This window comes from Diadema antillarum, unplaced genomic scaffold, assembly GCF_040938485.1.
Source record: "Diadema antillarum isolate AM-2024a unplaced genomic scaffold, OU_Dant_1.0 scf00000037, whole genome shotgun sequence".
Classification (NCBI taxonomy): Eukaryota; Metazoa; Echinodermata; class Echinoidea; order Diadematoida; family Diadematidae; genus Diadema; species Diadema antillarum.
Genome location: NW_027270926.1, coordinates 1,505,292 through 1,528,929, shown reverse-complemented (window position 1 = coordinate 1,528,929; position 23,638 = coordinate 1,505,292). Strand labels below are relative to the sequence as shown.

The following is a 23,638-nucleotide window of genomic DNA, read 5'->3' as shown; positions in this document are numbered from 1 at the left end:
ACTTACATTACTAGTATACAACATTGCAGGCCCTTCTCTGAGGAAGGAACTCTTTGGAAATGGGTGTATTGACAGCCACTGAGACATACCACAATTTTTTTCCACACTTAAATGATTGTATACCGGTGTACTTAAAGGGATAGTACAGTTTTGGTTGAGATGAGAAATAGGCTTTCGAATTTTTGCAAGATACCAAGAAAACACTTATGATATAGCACAGAGCATACCATTTTAAGAGGAATTCAAAGTTTATTTGATGAAAATCGGGTTTGGAATAACTGAAACATCCAAAAACAAAGTAAAACAAAGCGATGGTTACAAAGTGTGGGTCCCACACTTTACTAGAATCGTTCTTTTTTGGATATCTCAGCCATTTCAAAACCAATTTTTATCAAATAAACGTTGAATTCCTCATAAAATTGCATGCTCTTTCATATTTCATATGAGATTTCTCATTATCTCACCTAAAAATGTTAGAAACCTGAAATTAGGTCTCAACCAGAACTGTACGATCCCTTTAACGATAAACATGATACCAAATGTTGTTCCAAAAAGATGGGTTCCCATGAATAGCCACGTACAAGGTAGCTGTTTTGGCTGCGAGAATGTATTATAGTCGCTTCCGACATAACCGATTGTTTTGTTCACTAAAAATTCAAACATATAGGTGCCCATGTATATAATTATGGTATAGGCCCCCTATAAGATTAGGCCCTATAAATGCATATCTAAATGCATTTGTGTAGGCCTATGTATATTCAAACCGAGAATACCCTTCTTTTCTAAAATGTTATCGAGTGCTTCTTTATTTTACTAATTATCTTAAAAGTTGAGATTTTGGCAAATATTCATCTCCATACTGTATACAAACACTTTCATGAAATCAAAACAATTGCATGATTCACTGCTATCGTCTTATCCTCATCTATTGAGTATTGATAATTATGTTTGACACATGTCATGATCGTTTCCTGTCTGTTTGTCAGTCCGTCTGCTGCAACAAATTGAAGTATGTTCTCGTGGGATGATACAGTGATTAATTGTGTTCATAGATGACTACATTCAACTTTGTGAATCAGTTTAAACACTTTCGTTCATTTTCTGCGGATTTTATTCCAGATGAGCGAGGGGTAGGACAGACGGACTTCTGGAATCCCAAGTGTTTGTACACGCCGATGAGACTAGTCGCCCACTTGAATAGGTCTTCAAGAAAACTATTACTGACGGCAATACAGGTGATATGATTTGTTGGTATTGGGGCGAGGCCTTGTGATACACACAGAGAGGGTCGGCGGCGAAGTGATGTATCCCTACGGCGAGTTGTCTACAGATGGGTATTCGCTGTCATTAGGGGACTCTAATGGACACTCCTGCACTTACACTGCTCTGCAGTACCACAATCGCGGCGAGCACGACATTGAGCGATCCGACGCCATGATGCTGGCGACAAACAACGGCAACGCAGGTTTGGAGAACGGCTACCACCACCACCCCCACCACCATCATCACCGCCACCGTCACTCGCACGTCCTCGCGCCCGTGTCGGGAGCCGAGCACGGTGAGCGCCGCTGCCTGCTCTGGGCCTGCTCGGCGTGCAAAAAGAAAAAGAAGTCGAGCCTGGTCGACAAGCGGCGCGCTGCTACGCAGAGGGAGAGGCGGAGACTGTGCAAAGTCAATGCCGCTTTCGAGGTGCTGAAGCAACGAACGTGCTCGAACCCGGAGCAGCGGATGCCGAAAGTGACAATATTGAGGAACGCTATTCAGTACATCGAAAGACTCCAGCTCATGCTGCATGAGGCCGACGATCAGGAGGCTTATCTCAGCTCGTACGGCGGCCTCGATTGTCGGGATATCGACATGTGCGACGAGGTAAGACACGGGGAGAGGTTTTCACAACTTTCACACTGTCCCTGCCGTGTCCGTTATGAAACGTCAGTTACTGAATTTGTTCGCATATCTGTACAGCTGCTGTGATGCGAATCACAGACAGTGAGTGATTCCTTACATAAGAAGACAAGTATCTCATAACTTTGTTGACTTTTGAGAGTGAAGTTCAGTAAAGTGCTTGTCTACTTTCAATGGACGTCATTGTGTGAGGAGTTAGTGGAATACGCTGCATGTGTCAAAGGCAAGCCAGGTCTTTTTCTGTGCTCCTGCCTTTATAGTGAAGCTATACCAAAATCTCAGGTCTTATGTTCACAGGCTCTTCATCAAATAATGGTGATTGAAGATAATGTATCGTGTGTGTGTGTCAGCTGTGTGAAGAGAAGCAGAGAGATTGAGCATGTTGAGAGTTTCGGGGAGTGGGGGAATCGAGTAGAATGAACATAATATGATAATTGCTACAACACTATACTCATCTTTCAATGATGGCTAGTGGATATTGGACGAAAACGCAACAAGATGGCATTATGCTAATCACTGCAAGTGCAACCAATACCTTTCACTTACGACTCAAGTCAGTTCGATCGAGCACGTTATTATAACTAGATGCAACTTTTCATCAATGCCAGTATCATAACTTTACTGTCGTCATTACTGATGTTGTTATTATTGTTATCAACATTGATATACCAATTGTATGGCTGTCATTATCTTTATTTGTAATATATCACGTCCATCACCGGTGACAATAGCGACTATAGTACTGATAGTCATTTACTAAATCAACATTATCATTTTCGGTGGGGCTGGAGAGTTGTTTGGTTAATTTTCATTACCACAATCTTCTCAACTCAAATACATCTTATAGAACCATAACAATGCGAGAAATAGTCAAGTTCATGAAATAACGATCATTGATAATTTCTAACAGTACAACTGTAGTTAGCAAAGCCAACAAGTTGCGCAATAACAATTTTGTGAGTGCTACTAATAGGTGGAATATGGCGAAATTTCTCCTTGTTGGCAGTAACAACCATTCACTGCTACTTGTGCGGTAGTCCATCATATCTAAGCCGTGAACTAACTACTAGTATCCTGCCACTTGTATTTCACTGCAGGCCAGCAATGGAATGATTAGAATTGGCATTATAAGACTTATTGCACAAAGTTAATGATTATTCGCAGGAAAACGATGTAAGCTGGGATGTCAAATCATCAAGATAATTGTTTTGGTTGTCAATTTGGAACTTCCTGAAAATAATTGCAATCCCTTGCGACACAACCAAACGATAGGGCCTACATGTTGTTCTTTTAATGTCATACTTACCCCTCCCCCTCCTTTCCCCCCCCCCCCCCAAAAAAAAAAAACCAACAACAACAACAACAACAAGGAAACAAATGTAAAGATTAAGTTTTGGCAGTCTGAGAATTATGAGTCCATGACGTCACCATTCTCATCTAATTTGCATAGGCGTATATACTTGCTGCAGATATCCCTGTTGTTTCTTTTATTTGAAAATGTATGTGAAACTGAAAAAAAAAGACACCAACTTTGTATCCGATTCTGATATGAAGTCTTCGGTCTATTAGTTTGATTTTGCACTCCATTTCTTAAAGCCATATTGAATATGGTGATAAATTTCAATGAAAGGAAGTTGAACACTAATGTAACAATATAGACCTACCTTGATATAATCGCTAAAGGAGAACTCTAAATCTAACACTAAGTCATATTATGATTGTGATTGCTCGAAGAAACAGATGGTGTAAATTGTAATTGAAAAGGTGCCATCTTTTTTCTTTTGACTTGAACATTACGTATCAGTCAGTATCAGAAGTGTGCTTGTAACAGCCAATATAGGCAGAATGCAAACTGAGTTACTTGAATCAATGTGATTACAATGGATATATTTCCAACGCAGCAACGCAACAAGCAGGTGTGGATGATGACCACATAATAGGGATGGACAAGGTCAGTTACCATGGTTACTGGCAGCACTGATCAATACATAGTCTTCTCAGTGTCAGATTTGAGTAACGTGGTGGAGAGATGCGAGAGACAGAGATGGAGAACGAACGCTTGACTGTTGAGAAGAGTGACAGATGAGATCTTGGACCCCGAGTCAACTGGACAGACAGGTGTCAAAGTCACACACCCGATACCTGTGACCAGTTCGGATGATGTTTTCTTCGAATTGTTGGAATTTGTAGGGTGAGAGATATGTAATACCATAGCAAGCGATATCTCTCCATCCCCTCTCCAACCCCCCACACCCATAAACCCCGCATCCCCAAGGTCTGCAACCCTAGGTAGTGAACTTCTGTACCGCTCGCCCTCCACAGACTCACTACACAGACGATGAGATAACACTCCCCATTACTGAAATATGAATGATATTACCGCCATGCTTTCGTACGCGGCGGCATTTCCCGTCCGTCGCTCGAGAATCTGTCCCATAGTTCTTTTTAGTGAGTCTAGACCACCATGTGCATTAAAGATTGCATCACTTATATAGGCCTATATGTGGGAAGATGTAATTAATCACTTCTATTCATTTCATACGAAGCACGGGATGCTTGTTCGTGAATCTTGAAAGCAATAAAGATAACCACATCGAGCGTCAATGTTGAATGATGTGTATCTTACATTCCAGCGCAATGATTGCAAACATGTTACTAGACTACTGATTAGATTTAACATATTTGATCATCTGCGCCAAAACATTCAAGAACCTTGGATTAGAGGAATTGATTCATTTACATTTTTAATACCAAAGATTACCAAAGCCTAAAATTAGCAGACCTCTCATTTCCCTTCTTTTGAGTGTTACGGTTGAAACACTAGAGAATCATTTCCCGTGTCACCGCTGTAGGCAGTGTAGAAACTGCTCGTAAAATAATTGCTTACATAACTCTTCCCCTTGCAGCAAAGCAAAGAATTAGATCTTCATCAAATATACAAGCAATAGTGACCTTCATATTGAATTTCCTCTGTCGGACACTTTTTCGGCCCCGCCGACCAGCATTGCCGTTGACCGCTGTCGAGGATGCAACGCTATACCATCAAGGTGTTACCCGGGCGAGCTGTTTGTTTATCTCGACCCTACCCAGAGCACTTTCAAGTACTCAGATGAACCGGGGGATTATGATCTTCATGTTCGACTTCCAGAGAAAAGTACAGGTGATCCCCGACTCTTAAAGGGGATCATCAGAACTTGCAGGAACCGGCGACCCAGCGAGGGTAGGCTTTCGGGCATGGGAGTCCAAAACGTAGGTGGCTTCACAAGATGATGTAAGGAACCTTTAAGGTTCAACAAACTGCATCCAGACCCCACTGCTTTTCAAGGTCTAAAAACATGGAATATATTTTCAGAGCCCAACAGCTATCGTATAGCTACGTGGGAACACGACAGCTAAACCAATTTTCGATATGACTTAATTTCATAATGGTATTTTTTTTCTTGAAATGAAATTACGGATGGGTAGGTTGTCAAATCCGTATATCTGCAGATGTACAGACACTCCAGGTCGTCGTCGATCTCCGGTTTTTTTTCTTCTAAAGTCCTCCTTTTTGCTGAGATTGTTAGATTGCTAGATTGCCAGATTGCTGGATTGCGCCAAGAGATTACATCGTAGAAACGGATGAGTAGCAGATTGACATGCAACGGACGGGACACAGAGCCATGCATGATTGTTGTGTTTGGTGTGGTTGTTTCCATCTTTTGTCAGACAATTAAGGCAACGGGGCGTTTTGAAAATAATTTTACAAATCTTTATTCTCTATGAAAAGCACATTCGTCAGACCTGTACTTCATTTTATTTGATTTCCGACGAAAGTATACAATATGACATTTGCATATAAACAAAGTAAAGTACAATGTGACTTTTGCATATGCATTATTGATATTTATTACTAATTTGAATGTCATGAAAATCATAATTTTGGTAAAATTCTTCTATTCTTTTAAATTGTTCTACTTTTGTGACATCACATAATGTTGTAAAGTTCCCTGTTGCTCAGATGTAATGATTTGATTCTCGATGATGAATTATAATGGAATCTTGTATGATCATTCAACAACCATCAACGCTTTTATTGTGCACCTTTTCTTCTCAATTCAAAATCTTTATAGGGAGCCAGAGGATGTGGTACTATCTTTATGAATCTTATTTGATTCCTTAAGTATTGCAAATTATGATTTATGTTTTTGCATCATGTTCTCTAAAAACCAAACATGACATTGCTTACAAAGTATTGTCTAGGAAGTATTGCTAAGGAAGCATCTAAATGTGATAAGATATCATACCGTCAATTGGTGCGATAGTTCTTACAGATATCAATACCGTATACAATTTCCATTCATTTTTTTTTTGTTCTTGAAAATCAAATGTTTTGAAAAGGTTTAAAAAACTTTCATGAAATTAGATATGGTGGCAAAGTTTTGTATCTGTCGATTTTCACTTGCCAAATAATTATGATAATTCAATTCATGCCGACTTTCATTCTGAAAAAAAAAGTGTAGAAATCTTTTGGTAATACATCAAAATAGCCATGATATACATCTCCAGTGAAATTTAGTTAACATCGAGAGAATTTGAATGCAAACACAGACAAAAGCGGAAAGAGGACGGGATATTGGAAGACGTGGCTTTGTGATCAGTTTCACGAAAATCATTTGTAGCTCAGACTGCTTGTCACTGTTAGGGAAAGTAATGGACATTCTTATTCAAAATCAATAGTGGCACTATGAGATGCATGTCTTTTGCCACATCGCTCAGATTACATCGTATCTATTTATTGCAATGAGAGCGCTAGAACAAAAGAAAAACAAATAATTATCTCCAACTCTAAGTGAGTTTTCATCAGCTATATACTTTAATGACGTGTAATACAAAGACTTTGTCCAGATGTTCTAAAGTAAATGATTTTACTGTGTAATTACACGGACGTCATTGAACTGGTGAATTCCGTTTTGCCGAGAAAAGAGGAATTGATAGCAAAGTAAATAGGCCTAAATCATTCTGATTGGTCGAACCTCTCCATCAGTCATGATTGGTTCATTCCAGTGAATGCCTTTTACCTCTTTCTTCCACTCGTGTGGATGAATCCGGATGAGTACGTTGAGTGACTACTCGTAACCAATCAATCACTCGACATCCAAAACGTTAGTAGTGAAAAATATGTAACGACATGGATTATTGTAGGCCTACTTGAGTAATAAATTAAGATATAATAAGATGGATAGATAAAAGATAGGACAGACAATCATGTGGCAAAAATGAAAGAAAGAGAAACATAGGCCTAAGACACAAACACACACACACACACGCACACATGCACACACACACACACACACACACACACACACACACACACACACACACTCAGTGACAATTACTTTGTTCGAAAGTTTCCAAAATCCTGTCCTTTGCGTCATTGCGTCAAAAGAAAGATAAATTGACTTGCTTTGACTTTGTTTGTTTCTGACAAAGATGAGTCATATAATAATAAAGGCATACTAAGACAGGTGAAGTTGACATTATGAGAGCCCCCTCTCCCACCCACCCCACCCCACCCCCCTAAAATATAGAAAAAATAAACAACAACAAGAAACCCATCTATGGCATTGGCGTAGAGCCGAAAAAGTGATTGCAATATGTCGTTCCGTAACTTCAAAGTAGAAAATTCATACCTTAGCCCTCAGGTGCGCCCGTAAAGTCCTGGACTTACCGGAGTGGAGGGCCCGTTAGCTCCCCCTCGGTGTTAACTCCCCGCTGATCGGCTAGATCAAGGAACGGCTGGAATTTCACTGTTAATCTGCTATCGATAATCTGCGAGGAAATGGCGGGTATAAGCCGCCGGGAGCACTCAAACAGCGGACGACGAACGCCGCTTGCATGTTTGTCCCTTACCTCCAATTGCGATGTTGCAATTTTATCATACCTAATTAAAAGTGGGATGGGGGTTAGTAAATTTTAGCAGTTGGTCAATGGGCATCAAAGAACACCAGAGTCATTGCGGTGCGAGAAAAGTTTGAATAGATGAAGAACTGACGAATGACCGGAAAATCTTTAGGACTAGCTTTAGAAACAATAACATCTATTATGCTAACAGGAGACTATGTTTAGAAAAAAAAACATCCAAAACAGACACAATAGAAATACTCGGGGCATATTAACCCTTTGTATGCTGTGAGTGCCGATTGTCAAAGATAAGCTCTATGGCGTTGTACACACCGTCCCAAGTCCTTGGCACAGGAAGGGTTAACCGGTAGCACTGATTACGTTGTCATGATCTGCGTAGACAGAGGACAAAAAAAAAAAATCAAATGTTGATGTGATCATTACCTCACATTGCTCAATGAAAGCAAGCAAAAACCTACATTAACTGGTTTGTCATATTTTTTCATCTGCAAAAGAGTAAAATGGTCAAAACAGTCGGACAGCCAACAAGCAGGGACCAAAATTTCACCTGCACGCGTTCAAGGCCGCAGCATACCACCGCAGTGTTCAAGTCTTAGCGGCTTGAAGAGAGCCTACCGGAGGTGTGAAGGAAAAAGACCCGCTTTATCCTAGCGAAGACTGACACGAGAATTCTTCTCAACAACCGGCGTCATATTGTCAAAAGTATAGAAAGAGATAAACAAAAAAAAAGGGGGAGCGATACGGAAGACAAAAGAAGAGAAGGGTGTAGGAGAGACGAGATGTGAAGAAGAGGAAGAAGAAGAAGAAGAAGAAGAAGAAGAAAGAATAGAGAAAAGAAAAGAAGAGAAGAGAAGAAAGAAGGAGGGGGGAAAGGAGAGTGGGAAAGAAGAGAGAAGAATATGGAATACAAAGCGGGAGAGAGATGGAGGAAAATTGAAACGTTATCTCTTGAGTTGCATCCAAAGTTCCATTCTGGTTGACCTTCGTCAGTTCCCCATTCATTCTGACGAGAGGGTCCGACAGATGCTCTAACCACATCTGAGTCATGTGGTGCCTATGTTATGATGGATTTTTGAACTCTTTTAGCAGCACTTTGATGTTTTAAGAGGTTGTTATTCTTAAGATTCTGTTTCATTTTCCCGTCATTTGAAGTTACTGAGGTCATATCAAGAAAACATCCGAACAGCTTGATTTACAATGTACCAGTTTTATACAAGGAACCGGTTGTGCAACCAACTGACCATATACTTCCGCTTTCTCTCCCTACAGCATCGGTTAGATTGGTAAACAAGATGTTGTGGTAGAAAGAATGATAACGAATTCAGAAATAATAACAACAATGTCGATGGTAATATTGAGACAATTATATCAAACTGCATAATGATAATGGTGTCACTACAAGCGATAAAAACAATTACATTTTGTAGGACTATAATCATCACAATCGCGGTGAAGCATCTTATCAAATTTACACATTATGTTTTACCATCTCATTTACCTGTTGAATATAGATTCAAAATAGGCCTTTAATATGAATATGACGAAAGTAAACGATTGAATACTAACCTTGGTACATGTACATACCAATAATTATCAATTTCTGCATATGCCGAAAACATACGTCATACCGATACTAGTAAGGCGATAAGTTTAGTACAGTGTTCAATATACCAACATAGAGTACTTGTACATTAAAGTCAATAAACTAAACAACTGAAATTTGTGTTAGTAACATTCAATACAGTGACGACACCTTAAAGTCAGCACTCATTTCTCGATAATATTGTGATAAATTAAACTGACCAAAATACACTTAATTCTATAGCATTTACCCTTAAAGCTGAACTAGGAAGCACTGCAAATTGTCCTCGACAACTCCAAATGGTATAGGCCCCTATGTATTCGTATGATGTAACGGCCAATTATTGCACGGACTTATGCGATTCACTTTCAGCATTTTCTTATCAGGGCAACTAAAAGACAAATCTTGCACCAAATAGAAATAAAGATGCAAGACGTATGCCTATGTTTGTTGATATAGAGTCGACAAAAGGCTTATGTTAAGGGAAAAGAGACAAAGAGACGAACAAACAAATAAACTTAAACTTATAAATATATTATACCACCATCATACATCACAAATTGGCCTCGAAATCTCGTATCCGTATAATGGCAAATGGGCTGTTACCCTCAAGAAAGTATTGTTCAACACTTACTTTGTCGTTGTTATTTTCTTCTTTTTTTCATTCAGATGAGACTCAGCGGAACCATTCTAAATGGAGGAAACCATTCAGGCATCACTCACGACACTGCCTGTAGAAGAGGTAGGCATAATATTCGTCGTAGAGTAAACTAAGCCTATACTTTGATTGGATCTGCCAACCGACATTAGTTCATGAAAATAATGAGCAACTCGATTCACACCACGTCCAATTTGGCTTTAAAGGGGAAGGCTAGTAACTGATCAGTGGGAATCAGTGGAAATGCTGGGAGATGATTGTTCCCATCCTTATGGGATTTATTCAAGAGTACATTGTATATCTATTGTTGTGTGAAAATGATTTGCTTCAGAACGGTCTCATATTCAAGTAATGTGCAGATTAATGCTCCGTCACTGACCAGGGACGCTAACCTGGAAGCATTAAACTGCACATTACTTGAATATGAGACCATTCTGAAGCAAATCATTTTCACACAACAATAGATATACAATTAACTCTTGAATAAATCCCATAAGGATGGGAACAATCATCTCCCAGCATTTCCACTGATTCCCACTGATCAGTTACTAGCCTTCCCCTTTAAATGAATAATTTATAAAAGAAATATTTTTGGTCCAAATCAGGGATTTAATTTCTGTTTTGACCGTGTTGATTACATTCAATGGTAGGACATGTAGGGCCTATGCTTATTGCTCTATAAAAATCTGCATAGTAAATATGCAGTGTACGAGTACATCCGAGTAAGTAATGAGAATGATTGACATTACTATCCTACCGTAAATGTTTACTTGAAAACAAAACTACGCTTTCAATATAAGGCGAGAATCTTCAAAATATACAAACACACAGAACGAACCATGGTCAGAGCACACACACACACACACACACACACACACACACACACACACACACACACACACACACACACACATACCAACAAACAAGCAAGCCAACCAGTCTTTTGAATTCTCACAAAAATGTGGTTGACCTCGGGTATGCCGATAATATGATAAGCGGAACCCTGTTCGGGATGAAACATTGCGCAAAAAATTGCTCTGTTTAAAGGCCTGCACCATCTATTCTTTTACCGCAACAAGGAAAGACACAGAAGATATGGAATTCAGAGCTCGAAGAATTCCCCCTCAAAAAAAGAAAAGAAAAGAGAAAGTTCTATCAATTCATCATGAGTTTTATCTATAATAAGGGTGACGTACATCGAGGAAGCAGAGTCCCCAGAAGTTCTTCCATCATAGCCATCATCACTGTAATCGAACATGAGTTAGTGTTTTATCGAGTCTTCCAAATGCTTCCAAACGTCTCTTTGAAAAAACATTACAAAATGAAATACAATTTTGTTGAAATTTTGAAGGCCTGTCGGCCGAACGCCGTTCGTCTCTGGGGACGAGGTTGTTGTCATTTTCGTCCGCCACGGCTCGTGAATCAAGCTGGGCGGCGTGCGCGTGTAGAGCAAGGTTGATATACGACAACGTACCGGAGTAGACTCCGGGACGCCACGGATAGCTGGCGTGCTAGCGTGCCGCTGCGCTCCCCAAGGCTCGGTGTGCCGTTAATTTTGTCCTTAGAATTGCGTCGGTGACACTCATCGTCAGGCTCAGTGCGTTGACGGTTGCGTGAGAGAATCAAATTATTTCCGCACGGAAAGGCAAACTGGTAAACATGTTGCATGCGGTAGTCCTTCATATCGCTTTTGAAAGCTCGCAGAACCTTGATAAAAAATAGTAATAAACGTTTCATATCAGTATATTCTCAAAAAATATTCTCTGACGAAATTATTCAAAATGATAAGCTGTCTCTTTTACAATCGCATATCCCATACCTACAAATTCTACTGGCACACAGTTTAATATGAGTATGAAAACAGTAATGATATTCGGTCTCCTTTAAGATGTATCTACAGTATGTATGCCAATGAAAGCATCGACAAACACAAGAGTATTGTTTCCATTTTGACACTACGCGCACATTACGTATGGAAAAAGTGACTTTGATTCATTAATATGTTCCATAATTTTCTTAATACACATACACAGAATTAGGTCGAAAGTCGAAAAACATAATAGTTTAGTCGAAGTAAAATCACAACAATCATAAAATAAATATAATTTAAAGAAATACGTAGGGAAAAGTTTCAACTCATTAAGACTTAGTTGAAACTTTCGTACTATATTTGCCAACCTTCAGAAAAATTGAACCCTCTTTTTTTCCAAGGAAAATTCACCTTAAAAATGTTCATTTGATTTTACTATAAAAAAATGTATTTGTGCAAGATAAAATAGAACAAAAGCAATATGTCTCACCATGCACGACGGTGTACATGATCTTTGGTTGTCAATGGTACTTATATAGAAATAAAATGAAATATAAAGCTGAGAATGCTTGTCCACGTGTGAGCAGATGTGGAAGATATCAAAGAAGAAACTATAATTGTTTGTAGGAATATCTAAAGAAAAACAAAATATGTATTGAAAGCTTTCCTACTATCACTCAAGTGGTTAACTAAACTCCTATTTTTCAAACGTTATTAATTGAATTCTGTTTCTAATTATGATAGTCTTTTGGCAAATTCCTCTAACAAAGCACTTAGTGCACCTTGCGTTATAATGTGTTGAGTTTTTAGACGAGTATTTCTATAGTATCTTGAAATAAATAATCTCACACATTGTATATTGTGTCATTGAGGTTATGTCCTTTCGCATTTTTTAGATATGACCTTCCAGCACAACTGTTTTTAGAAGTGGAAACGATATTATATGAAAGAGAAACAGTGGTTAAATGGATGGTATAGTAATGGTGGAGATGAGGATTTTAAGCTTTTGCGAGATACCCAAAAATCACTTATGAAATGATAGAGAGTAGGCCCTACTCCATTCCAAGATGAGTGTTAATTCTATTAGATGAAATCGGTTTTGGAATGGCTGAGACATCAAAAAACAAAGTATAATAAAGCGATCCCAATTAAAGGGGGGTCCCACCTTTTATTGATAAGGATTGCTCTGTTTTGGATATCTCAGCCAGTTCAAAACCAATTTTTCATCAAATGGAAGTTGAATCTCTCTTGGATTACATGCTCTTTCATATTTCAAAAGAGGTTTCTCATTTTCTCAACGAAAAATGTTGGAAACATAAAATTAGATCTGAAACTATACCATCGCTTTGAAATAAGCGGCAGTGTGTTCTCTAATACGTGACGGATGATTATGGTTTGCAGTTTTCATGCAGCTGTCAAATATAAAGATCTCATCCAGCTGTCAAATATGAAGATCTCATCAGAATATGTCTCTGCTCTGCATAATACGTAATTATATGAATTGCAATTTACAGGGGAGGGGGCACCGGAGCTTATCTTCTAGTTGCGTGTGTGTCTGTGTGTTTGTGTATCTGTGTGCGTGTAAAGTATTTCCTGCCATCTATATATTCAGGAGCTTCTGTAAGTTTCAAGTCAAATAGTTGACTACACATATAACATGTTGAATCAAAACTTGCCAAGGTTTCTTTTGGAGGTGTAAACTATTTTGAGGTGTCTCAATAATGATTCGAACGACCAACGACGGCTTTCGTTTAGGTTCGACATGATAGATATTTAAGTTTGGAAAAGCTAAAAACTGTGTGCTCCCCCTCCCCAAACAAAGGGGGAAAAACCCAGATGTTCTTTTGTTTCCTTCAACTTGATCTGTTTTGTCTCGTTTTACCGTTGTTTGATTTGGTTTGATTTGAGATGATTTGTTTTGTTTTTTTTTGCCGTGCTGACCTTCCGTGTGAGCAGCAAAAGTGCAAAGAACGAAGTCTATGAATGTTTCCCTTGAGGACATGCCGCCGCAGACTGCCCTCAGCCGCACAGAGAGGCTGAGGGACGGAGGGGGGGGGGGGGTTAGGGTGGGTGTCTGCGAGGACAAGTTGCATGGGTATACAGTAGTACATGTCGTCAAAAATCTACATCCGAAGTGGGGCAAACGGACCTTAATCCCAGAGCGCGCTCGAATATGAACACATGGAATTAATGCCAAATACCAAAGATAGTTTTTTTAAGCATTCTTAAATGTATACCCCATGAAACGGAATGATATTCATAAATTGCTACATCATTCTCATCTTTGCCTTCTTTTTGAGTTCCTAAATTTCTTCCTCATTTTTACCTGTATCCCTCTACTTGTTTTTGTTTTTATTTTTTCTTTCCCGATAATCCTATCATATAGGCCTATACTATCCTTATTTTCCCTGTACTACTGCAGTCTGACAGTATTGATATATTCCACCATGTCCATTCCCCCGTGTTATTTTTTTTCTCTTTTTGTCCGTACTGCGATTTCGAATCAATTCATTCCATCCTGCCAATTATCATGTATCTTCTTTCTCTCTTTCTCTATCCTCTCTTGATTAGGTTCATCCTGATTTTGGAAGATACTAAACACACTAACTTCGTGAATTTCTGGTCCTATCCTTTCTATAATAGGCCTACATAGTTCTAAAAGTAGGAATATTCACTTATTAAACGTGATGTTGGGACTTAACCGTAATTTTCTCTAGTCACTATTACATAAACTACATGTCAAGTGGAGTGATAGGCCTAATTTTATGGGTGAATGGCAGTATATGTATCAGCGGCAATATCATGAGTGTTTGAGTGGGAATACGGCATACTATAGTTATACATTATTACAGGAAAAAGAATAGGCACAACAAGTTATATTGCAGCAGAGCAGTGGCAGTCACAGACAAATTGACAGTATATACTATGTTCACAAGGATGAGAGCAATAGCAGCAGAAGTCGAGATTTTTCGAAAGAGCATTCTATAGTTTCGGATGTAATTCAGAAAATTTCTGGTGTCACTGTGCTGTAACTGTATAGTTGGACTGGTGTGGAGAGCGTTGACGAATGACTGTTGCGGTTTCTATACCGCTTCACTGTTACCATGGGTCCATGCTGTTACCAAGGAGATTCTAGATACTAGTACCACCAATTCAAATTCAAATCCATCTATTGTAAAGAATGGTGTACGATTACTGATCAACAGGATGCATCTTTCAGACCGTTTACGTTAAAATGCATGTTTCGCGTTACAGGTAGGCCCTACATCAAATGAATTACCCGCACTAGGCACTGATGAGCTATTGATCTCGAGCCGAATTTTCTTCTTGGTAACCTTCGTCATCGAAGTTCTCAAACAATGACAACCCAATATAGCTTTCATAAATTGTCCAGAAAGGAAATTGACCTTTTCTTTCCTCCCAAGCATGGTCTATGAACATAATATTTCCACCGACGCTTGAGAGCGGAAACAGCATCCTTCTCAAGAGCTTATTACGGGGCGTGTGTCAAGAATTGTTTCGGTTTTTCTTTATAGCTCGCCAACAGCTGAGAACCATTCGGCACGAAGGTCGTGCTCGTGCACAAGTTCGCATAGTTGGCCATTTTCTGCCAGTGTTATACTGTTGTAAGCTGTCATCAGGTAGGTAGGAGACCAGTCTATGGAGATACCTCCTTGGTTTGTCCAGGAAGGGTGACGAGCTGGTTCGTCAACGCTGTGGTGCACGAAGACTTCTAATGCGTTTGATCTGAATAACTTCACGGAATGGTTGCATTTCATAGTTAGTGTACCTGACTGATTTATATCATGAGATACGCAGGGAAGAAAAATAAACACACATTCTTAATTACACGATTGTCTTAAGTCATTCTTATTGATTATTTCTGCTCCATCATTTATAGGGGTCCGTGATAGAGAATGATTCTGATCTGTACTGAAACGCATTTACTCATCAGTCTATTTTATGTTGCGCAATATTATGCTGTTGCTTTTGAGGAGCCAAGATATCAATGTTTATCATGTATCTTTGATTTTACGCGCACACACGCACACCCACACACGCACACACACATAAATGAATAAGCCCGTCTGAGATAATTAGGCCTATAAATCGTCAAGACTCCTAACAGCATGGCCGCGTGCTCGTGAACTTTCCTGATATCAAAATTACAAGTTCAAATTTTCTATGAAAGTCCCGATAACTTGAACAAGTGCAAGAGAGTAGGATAAACGGCGAAACAGAGAGAGAGAGGGAGAGAGAGAGAGAGGGAGAAAGAGGAGAGAGAGAGAGGGAGAGAAAAGGAGGGAGAGGAAGAGAGGCTAGCGTCTTGCCAACATTACGACTGGTCGTTAGAGCCGAGTTGGGATTTTACATTGGTAAGCGCGTTGGGGGAAGCTGTTTACCGTGTGCTACGCCTCAAGGGCGGCCCGACTCGCGGGGCAGAGGGTGAGCAGAGATCTGCGGCTAGGCTTGCCAGCGGCTGCTGCATTCGACCCCTGTGAAAGGGCGAAGCCGAAACGACTCTCCCGGGAAGGTGCGGGGGTAAATGTGTTTTGATGGTGCTGGCTGCACGAATTGGGCTCAATCGGAGTTTACCTCCCCATCTTTATTCTAACAAGTTGTGATCTAGTTTACAAATTTCAAATGGCTGACTTCTTTAGTAGACGATCTGATGATCAGAAAAGCATAATTCACGCTTACCAGCTTGATTGACTGTGCACTAGCTCAAAATGCATCACCAAAAAGGTTGTCCATGGCATTCAAATTGGACCTCTTGAAGAGAACTTAACAAGATACGAGGCTTGCAAAGCGAGTCTCAGTAAAAATTATGATGTTATCACGTAGAGTCGCAACCTTACATAAGTATATGTTTATAAAATACTATTTCTAAATCATTGTAATTCGTGAACGATTAATTTTAAATTACTAGCTGACTTCATGAGCAAAGCCTGGAGAGAATCACGGAGTTATAGAAAAAATAAGCTTTCTTTCTATTTCCATGAAAGAGTCGCATCAGCACTTTCCTACACCATGCCAGAAGCAAAGTAGGCCATATTAGTCAAGCCATTACAACCTTTTTAGCCCACATTGGCTTTTAATGTTTTTACACTCCTTAATATAAACACAACTGCATGAATTTAACCAATATAGGTCCTATATATATATATATATATATATATATATATATATATATATATATATCTTTGCAGTGTTCATTTTAAAACAACATTTACCCATTTCGGATTTGATTAGTTTTGACAAAGCTAGCTCAGAGAGAATATTTATTGGCTGGGTGATGATATGATATAGATTATATGTATTGATGTATCCGGTAACTCTGTTAATAAAGATAAACATTAAAAGGTTTTTCGTCATCCAACATTAGAAAGAGTCATGAGGGGACTTTGAGAAGCAAACTCATATCTAACAGACGACAGCCCATGCAACTTCTTCGTTGTCCTGCATTTGATCTAATTTTGGTATAATACCAGAAGCTGTAGGGAAGAACATAACAAGGCAATACAAAAAGAACCCAGCGAGACCCCAGAAAAAAATCCAGACAATATGATACCTCTCCAAATGGACAGCCATATGGGACGGCAAGAACAGGGCAAGATGAGGCATCATTTATGACTGACCTTCCCTTATCTCAACACCACGCATGAGCAGCGAAATGTTAGTGACTCTGGTGTCATCGAGATGGGAAAGGCTACCAGATGACTTCCACCATTAAACTCTTTTAGATTAATTCTTTACCTCCCTCGGGGTCTTCCCCACATCTTTTATGATCGTGTACTTGGATAGTATTGCGTCGTGAGAATCATAAATGCTAACTATAAGAGGACAAACATCGGAAAAGGAGCAGGCGGAAGGAAGGGGGAAAAGATGACGAGATTGGCGGCGGTTCTTCTCTTCCAGAAGACTGTGAGAGATGCAACCCATTTCCTCATATCTGCTTGGTAGTCAGGCATCAGTGGACAAAGAGATAAAACAGAGAAGGCAGATTGACAAACATTTGATTGTTTAGCCACATGAGGATCTAGCCATCTTAACTAAATGCATTGTGGTTCACAGTAAATGGTACAGTTATTGTGATGGATCACTGGGGGTCCATTTCCTCTGTATTGGTGATGAAAGAGGCGAGCTTTGGTTGCGTCATTAGAATTCATTTCATATTTATGTCATACAGATACTACAAAATTCATGTACTGTTGCGCTAAAAAAGTTTAAAGTGGGGTCAGATTTGAAACAGATTACTCATGTGTGAAACTGCTGCTGTAAGTGAATGATGTTATAGGCCTCTAAGGCTCACATTTTTGAGATATCAATGTTCACACATTTTATGTGTACTCAATATGGTATATAGTTGTATATTTATTTATTTATCTATTTTTGATATAATTTGGGTTCATATATCTATTTCATTCAAGCATGAAACCTATATTATATAGGGTCATGGATAATGACTGCATGGAACGCAGTATCAAACAGGACATCTGAAGTGTAAGTAAAAATTATGTAAATCGTAGTGGGTGCTGTTCGGAACGCATAGAATTGGTATTGGCGTGAAAAATTGTGAGTGAAGATGTATTTCCACAGACTTAAAAACTGATTTGTCTTTTAGGGACTAACAGCAAAGTTGACCATTTATACCACACAGGGCCCTAGAAAAAAAATACCATTGAAGTAAAGCATTGTCTTTTCGTCCGTTTATATATATATATATATATATGTACAAGAGGAGAGGAGGGGTATAATCATTCTCACATTTATTTGATGGTTTCGGTAGCGCAGGGATTTCACTTGAATGTTGTTTTCCAAATTATGCCACTGACGTTCACGTATTGTCGGCTTTGTTGTACATTGCATCCGTTTGACATTCCGCTAGTTTTGACGTCTCACCGTAAACACGTAGGCCTATACAAACTTTCTGCATTTCACCTGATGTAGTCCTACAATTTAGGAATGAGCCCCTCGCGACGATGGAGATTTCGGTCGACCTCTTTGAATGCGTTTTGAGGGAGCGATATCATAGGGGGACAAACCCGGGCCACGAACCGAGGTTCTCGTCTGTTCTCCTATGCGGGAAGACCAAATCCTTCCAATTTAGGCAAAGAAAACAAAGAGGTGTGAAGCTGAGCCTTGGGTAGGCTTCACTGCGCAGTCTCGTCTGGGAATCGATGTCCCTGTGTATGTCGTCCCCTAAAACTTCACTCGTCCTGTATACTTTCAAGGCTTCACGAAGATGTTAAATATTTAGTATTTAGTTGAATACTTAATAGTATCACCGTGATCTGATTTTACTATGAATCAATGCATCTACATATTATTTGATTGATTGAGCAAGTTGATAATGGTTCATTCGGCAGCAATACAGTGCCGCCTCGAATTGGAATTGAGAACTGTTTTACACCATGAACATTGAAAGTAAAGTTTAAAAATGCATAGTAAACAATAATAAACCTACCAATCTTAATTCCCCCGTTCAATAATCAATTCCTCTTTATTTTATGCATTATTAATCAATGTATATTCGTCATTAGCCTAAAATGCAAGCAGGAGTGGGGCCTAAAGGAAATTACCTCAAAATAAATCGGTGAAAGCTGCAATGTAGTAGAACAAACACAAACACAATTTCAAGTGTTTTCATCTCGTTAAAAAAAAAAAACCGGGCATTTCTCTTGTTCCTCACATCATACATCAATCATGACATTTGAACGTTTCGCACGTTGTTGGTAGAGAGACAAGTAAACTGCTAGGACAGTTTTTGCCAGCACTTCACATGAAGTCCCACTTAGCGACGGGGGCATACTGAAAATCCTTTCTTAACGGCATCCTTTAGAAAACCAATCTTGATTCGGAGGAAAGAGGGTGGAAGGTTGACTAAGCTATTCCCTGAACCGAGAAGAGTTTGTGTGTTTTGTGGTTTTGAGTTTAAAAATCTGAGTTTTGGGTCACATACCTGACACAACAGTAAGTTATACTGCAATGTTTGTACAGGAGTTACACAGAATCTATACAGTATCGTTGACTTCATAAGAATGCAATCAAATATAGCGAAAATTGTGCCTATAGGTTGAATAGATCTGATTCCACGTTTTGTAATTGCACAGTGAAATAAACAAGAAAAAAAAAACACGGCATATCATGGAAATAATGCGGAATTCACACTGTATCATCTTTAAATGGCAAATATAATGAAGTAGATAAAAGCATGATGACAAAAGTGGTTCAACCTAGAGAAGATAGTACAAGATTGAAAGTTCTTCAGAAAAGACCATTTTATTTATTGTTAGGATGAAATGATACAGAACTCAGGTGATTCGGTAAAACAAATAATACATCTCGGTAGGATGTCAAAATTTAGCGTTTTCACTAGACATTCAATTACTACACTCTTGGAAGAGTCTGCGCATCTGAATGCTTTATAAAACAGATGTATGGCGCCATACAAATGCTGTAAAGAACCATCATCATCATCATCGTCGTCATCATCATCATCATCATGTCAGGTTATCAGTTTCGTTTTTGACTTCATTCTCGAAAATGAAAAGCGCGAGTATTGTCTATACTCATGAGAATGCGGTGATCGTGCAGCAAACCCCTATGTCCACTTGCACAATAAAATTTGTGGGTAACTTAATTGCAATTAGTAGAGTTTCATGATATTATGTATTTTCATCAATCGAATCTCTGCAGCATTTTCATTTTGTCCCACTCAAATGTGTATTACGTTTCGTGGATGCAAGCATCAGTGAAACCCCTTGCATTATTTGAATTATTCACCATGTTTTTAAAACAGGTATCGGATTTCCTATACTCACACAAAATGTTACTATGACAACGAAAATTGTAGTTTCAACGTTTTTGTTTTTATTTCTTCTTCAAGCTGTTGAATTTTCAACTACAGTTTGTATAGTTTCGGATTATATTCCTACTCTCTTCCACTCCTCAGAACAGAGAAATTGAATTTAGATCAAATTGGAACTGAACCCCCCCCCCCCCCCAAAAAAAAGACCAAACCAACAAACGATTTGGAGGTATAAGTTTTCTTTTTTTTTTTTGATTTACAAAATTTTAGCAGTACTGGTTGCACCACATAATTCAAATCAAATAAGGCTATGAACAATCTAATCTTTCAATCCTCCTACAAGTTTGAACGCGCGCGCGCATACACAGCACACACATACACACACCACTTTACAAAATACAATGTAATGTTTGGAGTGTTGAGTCAGCAACTGCATGCCTCCTCGCTAGCATTCTATCATTTTAATGTTTTAGCAACTCTACGATGATTCTCTCTCTCTCTCTCTCTCTCTCTCTCTCTCTCTCTAAAGTGCACCATTTTCTTTATTGTTTTATCGGGTTATTAATTCATTTATGTTTATCCATCTTCAAAAGGCCGGTCTCTTTACAGCCATACTGACTTTCTTTTGTAAGGAAGCCCCGGGCCAGATGCATACTCGACTTAATTTCAAAAACAAATTCGCACAATACAGTGTATAGTAAAGTTTTATAGGGAGACAAGGGAAGTCTTTGAAGACATCATAATTTAATCAAATCTGCATATCATTATGTGGTTGCGGCCAGCATTATTGTTCGGTGAAAACAATGTGAAGTTTGAAATTCCAGAACTTTCTTACTTTCTATCCGATTTCAATTAAACTTTTAGGGATTCCTTTGCGTGTTTCTACTCTGTCTATAAGAGGCATCTTTGACATGGAGTGGAATCGCACTTACACAATTATGATTGACTTTATACGTACCTTTAAGGTTACGGGCTCGCCATTACATTTTGTTCCTGCTTCTACGGGTCGTCATACCTCCCTTGCTCGTGTGTGTTCTAGCTTGGGGCTAAGTACGGCGTTGGCGATGACATGCGCTATTTAGTCAATGTCGATGGACGGATAAGACGCCATGGTCTAGAAATATCAAAAGGGGGAAAGAAGACTATTGCCCTCTGAGAAAGTACTTTTCCAGAGAAACCTTCACTACTTTCGTCTTACCCCGCACTCGTCCTCCCTCTCTCTCTCATTGTTGTCCCAAGTATTTTGCTAAGGTCAGAGGGATCTGTGTATACGTTGTGATGGAATGAATCACGAATTAAGATATAAAACGTCTTCTTCTTCTTCTTCTTCTTCTTCTTCTTTTTTCATATCATTTTGCAAATACATGTATAGCAGTACAATGACTTTATGATAGACTAGAGGGCGTCCGAGGAAAATCTAGTGTAGATTCCTGCTCGCCATTTTGTCGCTCTTCCTCTCTTTATCTCTCTCCCTCTCTCTCCCCCTCTCTCTCTCTCTCTCCATTTCTTTGCCCGACTCACCTTTTCCCAATTTTATCTCTATTCCCTCTTGTGTGTTTCAGATAAACGGAAAAAAATAAGTTTATTTGTTAATGTCCAATTCTGCAACGGCTTTAATCCTGCGATGTTTTGCTTGGCCAACATTTACGCGTGGCAATGCATTTTCCATTTTAATTATGACTGTAACATTTCTCATTTTCTTCTTTTTCCCTACAGTTAAAATTGAGGAACGAGTGTCAAGCTTGGATCACCTTTCGCTGATGGTGGAAAATATCAACACGCCGTGCACTTTTCCAGGGGCGAGAGAGACCAGCGAAAAGTCCAAGGGCGAAACATAAAGGGACAACACCGTGTTTCTTTCTTTTTTTATGCCTCCGCCCGAAGGGTGCCGGAAGCATTATTTTTCATCTCTCTTTTGTTGATTTCGTGTTTATCAAATTGGCAACGCAGGCAAACTATCACAAATTTGAAGATTCAGAGAAAGTCCTATGAGTAGATTTGACATCATCGCTTATGTGTGCCTGTTGGAGATGGAGCGTTGCCAACAGCCCCACCGGGATAATAACATCCGGGACCTTCGTGCAGACAAGACCGAGTAGTGTGATGGGTATGATGGCGCTTTTTCTCTGCAAGCGGACACGGACATCTAACAATCGCGCATCCGTATTCTGAAACTGCTGTGTGCACTGTACATTGCGGTCGAAACAGATGAACTGAGATGAAACAGCAAAGCAAACAAGTTTTTTTTTTTAATCTATTCTTAAAAAGAAATCGGCACCAATGAGCAGTGTTTGATTTTTGTTTTGTGTATTTTTTTTTCTGTGCGTGTGTGTGCATGCTCTTCGAAACTACAACAATGTCCTGTTGACGGCGGAAACAAAACAGATGACCACAAAATAGGTCAAAGATGACAAGGTATAAAAAACCAGGTATAGGCCTAAGTCAAATCAACTGTGTGGCCCATAAAACAGCTTTTCGTCATCTAAACATCGTCGCTTAGCTGTAGTTTTCACGGCTTCACGGCTCATATCATCATCAATGGTAGCTACCGGCTATGTTTATTTTTTTTTCTCAATATTCTGCATTAACATGCACTGATAGGCAAACTAAAAGGTGTCGCTCGTTACTCGAACAAGAAGTGTATGATATGAATCTTATCACTCATGTGCACGACATGCACAGACCATGGAGCTACAACACGGTGACTAGGGGAAAACGGTGTGGATTTGTGTTTCATTCGTGCAGTGTCTTATTCGTATTCTCGTTCCTATTCGAAATGAAAATAAGTTGCAAGGCAAATTCTAAAGACTTGATAACCTTATACTCCACTAACTCCGCAAGGGAGGATTTGAAAATACATTGTAGATGGAAGCAGTCCAGAGGCTGATTTCACTTTCCTTCTCATACTTACCAAAAGTGTAAACAGTACTTTAAGATGGAATCGTAGTTTGGGCTTCCAAAAAATTG

At 39.2% G+C, this 23,638-nt stretch overlaps 1 protein-coding gene across 1 annotated transcript; it reads left to right on the top strand.

The window, feature by feature from the left end:
- The first annotated feature begins 1,302 nt into the window (after positions 1-1,302).
- On the top strand, positions 1,303-22,509 carry LOC139708758 (transcription factor SUM-1-like). Its single transcript, XM_071620697.1, has 3 exons — positions 1,303-1,886; positions 10,072-10,133; positions 22,388-22,509. The coding sequence occupies exons 1-3, from the start codon at positions 1,303-1,305 to the stop codon at positions 22,507-22,509; spliced, it is 768 nt and encodes a 255-aa protein (XP_071476798.1).
- Positions 22,510-23,638: the final 1,129 nt, after the last annotated feature.

Excerpts from the sequence above, each read along its gene's own strand:
- LOC139708758 (XM_071620697.1), top strand. The coding sequence starts at position 1,303 with ATGTATCCCTACGGCGAGTTGTCTACAGATGGGTATTCGCTGTCATTA. Across the intron at positions 1,887-10,071 it reads GAGGTAAGACACGGGGAGAG|CGGAACCATTCTAAATGGAG; the intron begins GTTTTCACAACT and ends GATGAGACTCAG. Across the intron at positions 10,134-22,387 it reads CGACACTGCCTGTAGAAGAG|TTAAAATTGAGGAACGAGTG; the intron begins GTAGGCATAATA and ends TTTTCCCTACAG.